Source organism: Solanum pennellii, chromosome 10, assembly GCF_001406875.1.
Source record: "Solanum pennellii chromosome 10, SPENNV200".
Taxonomy (NCBI): Eukaryota; Viridiplantae; Streptophyta; class Magnoliopsida; order Solanales; family Solanaceae; genus Solanum; species Solanum pennellii.
This window is the reverse complement of record NC_028646.1, coordinates 7325577-7332496: the sequence shown is the minus strand read 5'-3', so window position 1 is coordinate 7332496 and position 6920 is coordinate 7325577. Positions and strand designations below refer to the sequence as shown.

Here is a 6920-nt window from a genome sequence, read left to right as displayed (position 1 = left end):
TAAATGAAAAATACAAAATATTAAATTATTTTATGTTAGCATCATTTGATTTCGCACGGTGTTTGAGAAAAAAACACTTTTAAAACTTATAGTTTAAAACAATTATTAGATATTTATGTAGCTGAAAATCATTTAAAGTTAAATTGTTTCTAACTATAGTAAGATGACATTCTTTTTGGAATAAACTAAATAATAAAAAGTATCACATAAAATAAGACAGAAGGAGTATGCTTTTACCTTGTGCCTATAAATTAGAACACACAAGTTAAGAGGGTATAATCATCATCTCATTAGGATTTAGCACTGATGGCAATTGTTTCCATAGAAAGTCAATTTCATAACTTGCTTTTTTTGTTCATCTGTTTACTATGTGGTCTAATAATATTTCAATTCTTGATCAAGAAATCACACAAAAAAATCCATCTTCCTCCAAGTCCTCCAGCATTACCATTCATTGGTCATTTGCATCTTCTTGGTTCTTTGTGGCACCAATCCTTCCAGAAATTAGCATTGCGCTATGGTCCATTCATGTTGATTCATGCAGGCGCGTCAACTTCATATGTTGTGTCCAATGGCGCTATAGCGAAAGAAGTGTTTAAAACCAATGACATAAATTTTGCTAATAGGCCAGAATTTGGCTCTTCAGAGTACCAAATTTACAATGATACAATGTTCTCAATTATGGACTATAACAAACTTTGGATTTTCTTGAAGAAAATATGCATGACTGAGATTCTGTCTGCTCAACAGATTAGTAAATTTGCTGATGTTAGGAAGGAGGAGATGATGAAAGTGTTGGAATTTTTCGTTAAGTGTTCAGAACAAGGGGATGCTTGTGATGTTGGAATTCAGCTTATGGATATGACAAATAATCTTATTTGTAGGCTGATTATGAGCACAAGAACCTCAACTAATGTCAACGAGAGTGCAGAGATAAGAGAAATTGCAAAGGGGATAGTATTACTTGCAGGGCAGCTGGGATTAGGTGAAATTTTTGGTCCTTTGAAGAAATATGATCTGCTTGGTGCTGGAAGAAAGGCAAAAGCTTTGTTGCTCAAATTTGATAAGTTAATGGATGGGATCATAAAGAAACACGAAGATGAAAGGCGTGTGGGAGGAAAAGAGAGGAGGGATATGATGGATATTCTTCTGGAAATTGCAGATGATGAAAATGCTGAGATGAAGCTAACTAGAAATGGCATTAAGGGTCTTTTCTTGGTAATTATAAGACTTATATATATCTCCTTTACAAAGTACATTTTAGTAAGAAAATATAGCATAGATAGCACCATTTGTTTTAGGGTGTGTTCAGCATGAAGGAAAACATTTAATCTCTACGAAATAAGTTATTTAAAAATGCCTTTCGTAGCGAAACAAGTTACATTAGTGATAGTGCAAGTTGTAATGATCAATATATTTCTTTCATTCTTAAGTTTGGTGCGTGCCTAATAAAGCACCATTATACAAATTGAAAAAGGATAATGATTTGTTTTCCTCTTTTAATAGGATCTTTTTTTGGGAGGAACTGATACAACAAGTGTTGGTTTGCAATGGGGAATAGCAGAGCTTTTGAACCATCCAAAAGCATTAAAGAAGCTCCAAGAAGAGATTGACAGAGTAGTTGGTCCAAACAGGCTAGTTGATGATTCCGATATCCCAAATCTTCCTTATCTCCAAGCTGTTGTCAAGGAAACACTAAGAGTACATCCCTCGTTGCCCTTAGTATTCCGAAAATGCAGAGAAGATTGTGTAGTAAATGGTTACACAATTCCCAAAAATTCTAGGCTTGTACTAAACATTTACGCGATTAATAGGGACCCTAATGAATGGAGAGACGCGGATGAATTTATTCCAGAGAGGTACCTTGTTAACTCTGGTGGAGGGGAGGAGAACCAGCTCGCGATCGAGCCTGATGAATTGGAGGCTATGAAAGGACAGAATTTCTGTTATGTCCCATTTGGTGGTGGAAGAAGAGGATGTCCTGGTGCTGGACTTGCAGCAGCAGTGTTACATAGGACACTTGGTATATTGATACAATGTTTTGATTGGAAAATTAAAGGTGATGAGAAACTTGATATGGAACAAGGAGTTGGGTTTTCTTCTGCAATGGTTCACCCTTTAATTTGTTATCCTGTTGTGCGTGTTAATCCACTAGAAATTGCCAATTGATTTCTCTAGTTTTATTAAAGCACAATACATAAATGTGTCCTTTAACTTTGGATGTACACCAGTAAGACACTTAAGCTTGTAAAAAGTTGAACACGCATCCTGGTTGGCATCCTATGTGGAAATTCATGTCCTATATGACATCCTACATGTGTTATGCCACATAGGATGCGTGTTTCTACTTATTCAACTTTATATAAGTTTAAGTGTCTACTTGTGCACACACAAAGTTGGAGGGCGTAGATGTTAGCTTAGGCCAAGTTAAAATGTATTTTGCCTTTATTAATGTTTATTGTGAAATAATAATTTTGGTTTTTATGTTTCACTCTTTGATACATTATAACAAAAATGTAACATGACTTGGCATTATCTAGGGAGACTTGGAATTATGTAGCAAAGTCATTTTGGGGATATCTTGTTCTTTTATCTTCAATTGATGATACCAAAAATCAGGATTTGTTTGGGACTCAATGGATGAAACAAGACTCATTGATGAATTTTATGCATACCTTTAATGAACCCTAGCTTGAATCTTGAATCTCTTCTTCTTGCCTTCAGAGAAAACTTGAGAGAGAATAAACTTTGATTTAGGAGAATTAGGAGAGAATGAGAGGTTAGGGTCTTTAGGAATCACTAAAATCCACTTCGAATAGTCAAAACTTCATATAGGAATTTAAAGAGAGAGAAAAGACCCAAATAACCATGATTAAAATCTGCCAGAAAGATTCTACTAGGATCATCTACGGTAAGTAGTTCCATCTACGGACCGTGGAACCCTAGGGGTCCATAAAAATCAAAGAAGAAATCCTAGGTTCTAAACTTTCAATCCACGTAACGTTCTATGGCTCATAATTCCTTATACAATTTATACTATCCATTCATAGGAATGAATATATTGAAATACACATTCTCTGAAGTCTAATCTACGATGCCCAAACCATAATTTATAGTTCCTTTTACAAACTGTATTGTCAGGTCGTCGATCCAATATACTAAAGGTTCTGAAGTTTCAGGATTTGGAACTACAAAAGTTGTTGACGAGCCATAAACACTTCTACGACACATATCAAGGCTCTCCTGTCCAACTCAATTATCCATGTTTCAGAGGTTCTTCTACGACTCGTGTCTATGTCGTAGACCTTTCCACGTTCCATATACTCATTTTTAATCACTGAGTTAAATTTCATGATTTCTGAAGTCTCATTTATGGACCCTTTCAAGAATCATAATACCTTTTATGGCTCGTAAACCTTGTCCTTAAATATAAAAAATCTACAAAATTCATATTTTCTGCTGCTAATTTCCTAATTAGTACTGAGGGACTTCTGAGGTGTTACAGGTTGACACTAAACGAACATAAGAAGAAGACAACATAAAAAATAACAAACATATATGTAGAAACATTATTTTTCTCATTACTGGACACATTATTTTTCGAAAATAAAGTATGTTCAAAGAATTTTGAATCACTAGATTCACAAATAGAATAATTATTCAAAAACATAAATAGATACACAACACTATTTTAGCATAACTTATAAAAATAGTGTCATGATCCGAGATTACCTCTAGTCGTAACAAGTACTTAGAGTCACAAGTGATAGGGGGTGCATCGGTCAACTCAGTTTGATTTTATATATTATCGATTCGGTTTATCGGTTTTCAGTTTTTAAATATGCTAACCCAATAACAAACCAATAAGATATTCTTTATCGGTTTTTTATCATTATCGATTCGGTTTTTGGTTTACCCAATAAGAAAATGTCCGTAAAATATTATATGCCTTCTCACTCCTCTAAATGCTTTGATATAGTGAAATAAGAACGATAATGAGAAATTAGATCAATAAGAGAAAATATAGTATGAAGGCTATAATTACATGTTATCACCAAAACATAGTATGAAATTTTTATGTTAATCAGATTACGGACCTTTACAAACTTGCAAATGATACAACCTACAATTACAAATTAAAACTAAAATAAACTAGTCCATCAAGACTAAAACTAAAACTAAAACTAAAACTAAAACTAAAACCAAATAACTTCAATTGTGAACCCCTTACTTTAATCTTTAAGTTTTGAGTAAATAGTAAAAACTAGTAAAGCGGCCTAGTGTGAAGTTGCTAGATTACTAATAATTTGATATAGTTATAATGTTAAATTATATATTAAATAATTAATATTTAATAATTAGGAAGGATAAAATAATAAATTATTACCGTCTTATCCGGTTATTGCGTAACCGAAAACCCAATAGTAAAAACCTATAGCGAACTAGTAACCCAATATTTTTTTTTATAAAACCATTAAACCCCAATAACCCAATGACATTTTTTTGGTTCGATTTTTGCACACCCCTAGCAAGCAGGGGTGGACTCACAGAGGGTCAAGTGGGTTCAATGAATCCACTCTGTTGAAAAATAACACTGTATATATGTGTATATTTGATTAGTTTTTAAATTTTATATGTATATTTAACTTTTGACTCCACTAACACAAGTGTGACCCTTGGCCCAGTGGTAACGAGAGCTTAATTTTCCTAGCTTACTCGAGTTTGAATTTCTACTCTCACATTTTAGTTTTATTTTTTTATGTCTTGAACTTGAAAATCTTGGGTCCGCCATTGCTAACAAGTGATTCCAAGTTAACCCTTGATACTAACATAAGTGTAGCTAAACATGATCATAATATGAGAGCTAAAATAACTAAGCGGAAGCATAATTATTAAATAAGTTGGTTCAGTACAATACTAAACAAAGTAACTGGAACCAAGTAGGTTGAATACATCAAATCTAATTCATAGTTTATTAAGCCTCTACTAATACCGAACATAGTTGGCCGAGACAATAGTTGGCCGAGACATGACCCCTCTCCTACCCTTAGTCAATACTTATGAAAATAAATAGGGAAGAAGGTATGAAAATATTTAAACTTTGATCGAAATTGTTGTTATGATATGAAACTTTATGATAATCTTTTACTCCTCTGCACTATTTAATAGTGTATTTTAAAGGTATATATATATGTGCTCACGTAAACATTATAAATATTACATCATTATAAACAGTAATGTATACATATGGGTACCCGGGGGAGGGGACTTTTATTTTGAAAAACAAAAAAAATTTAGGGATAGATTGATGGAAGGGGGGGGGGGGAATTTTTTTTTTTAAAGAAATAGATTATTTATTGTTTTTCGAAAACAAAAAAATTGGATTGATTGTAATCCAAATCTTTTTTTCTCAATCCATATTCAACCTATTCAAATTTGATCCTATCCAACCATTTACCACTCCTACTGGAGACTATATACTAAAGTCTCGAAGACATGATCGTGAAATTAAACAAATCTTATATTTTTGAAGCATCTCTCTCTATTTTTGCTACTACTCTCAATAAAGATGCTCGTGAAATTGTTTATCATGCATACATTTGTTCCTATTTGTATGTCTTCGAGCGAATCTTATTAAATTAATAAAGCATCCCATTTGCAAGCATTTTTTTTTTGGTTTCATTTCACTCCAAATACCTACTGCATATAAAAATACCTCCTTTAGCTCAGAACATTATGATTTAGGCTAGGAACATCAATAAAGTTAACAAATGCAAAGTCAATAACATTTAAATACAATTATTTGTAACTAACCAGGGTCCCAAATCCTATAAATTTTGGGTCTTAGACAGCCATATATTGAGAATATGGCCCCAAACGCATTTTAATACTTAATTGATCGATGGTATCTACAATAAAGTAGACATTTCGAAAATTATTTAAACACGGTCCAAACGTATAATATTATTTAAATGAATTTTGAAATACTTAAGGTTCCATCAATCATTGCTGGGGCTTTTAAATTAATTTTATTTAAATTTTTTAAAATTAATTTTTTTTCAAAAAGTTTCTTTTTATATTTAGCAATTATTTAAAGAAATGAAAATTTTCCGTCTAAGCAAATTTAACATTCTTTTGTACATATTTAACTAGATACAGAATAAGGAAAATTCATAAGTACCTCCAACCTATGTCTGAAAACTCAATGACACACTTATACTATACTAATTAAGGTCCTATCACCTTCGAACTTATTTTATAAATAATTTTCTATTCCTTCTCGACCTACGTGGCACTATCCTTTGGGCCCAAAGTGTGTTAACAATTTTTTCAAGCTAAATGATTGATAGTGCCACGTAGATCGAAAATGATCAAAAAATTATAAATAAAATAAGTTCGGGGATAAAAGAACCTTAGTATATTATAAGTATTTCTCTGAGATTTCGAATACTTATGTATTTTCCCTACTGAATAATTAAAACATACACACAAAAAAAGCAATGATAGAATAATCAAAACATAAATACACGATATTATTACAACTTAATTTCAAATAAGTAATTGGTTCTCATTATTTAATTAAGAAGTTGAATTTTATTTTTGGTCAGTTTAAAATAGGGATAATGCATAAGTACCCCTCAATCTATGTCCGAAATCTCAGAGACACACTTATACTATACTTAAGTCCTATACCCTCTTGAATTTATTTTATTACAAATTTTCTACCCCTTTTCGGCCTACGTGACACTATTTTGTGGGCCCACCGCTGGTTGACTTTTTTCTTTCAAGCTAGTGCCACGTAGGCCAAAAAGAGGTAGAAAATTACTTACAAAATATGTTCAGGGCGGTAATAGGACCTTAGTATAGTATAAGTGTGTCTCTGAGATTTCGAGCATAGGTTGAGAGGGTACTTGTGCATT

At 32.4% G+C, this 6920-nt stretch overlaps 1 protein-coding gene across 1 annotated transcript; it reads left to right on the top strand.

The window, feature by feature from the left end:
* Window positions 1–302: 302 nt before the first annotated feature.
* LOC107001862 (3,9-dihydroxypterocarpan 6A-monooxygenase) lies at window positions 303–2484 on the top strand. Its single transcript, XM_015199821.2, has 2 exons — window positions 303–1218; window positions 1507–2484. The coding sequence occupies exons 1-2, from the start codon at window positions 307–309 to the stop codon at window positions 2167–2169; spliced, it is 1575 nt and encodes a 524-aa protein (XP_015055307.1). The 5' UTR covers window positions 303–306; the 3' UTR covers window positions 2170–2484.
* Window positions 2485–6920: the final 4436 nt, after the last annotated feature.

Bases quoted from the DNA above. Each gene is read 5' to 3' on its own strand.
- LOC107001862 (XM_015199821.2), top strand. From the start codon at position 307: ATGGCAATTGTTTCCATAGAAAGTCAATTTCATAACTTGCTTTTTTTG. The intron at 1,219-1,506 runs GTAATTATAAGA...CTCTTTTAATAG, and splicing joins GCATTAAGGGTCTTTTCTTG to GATCTTTTTTTGGGAGGAAC.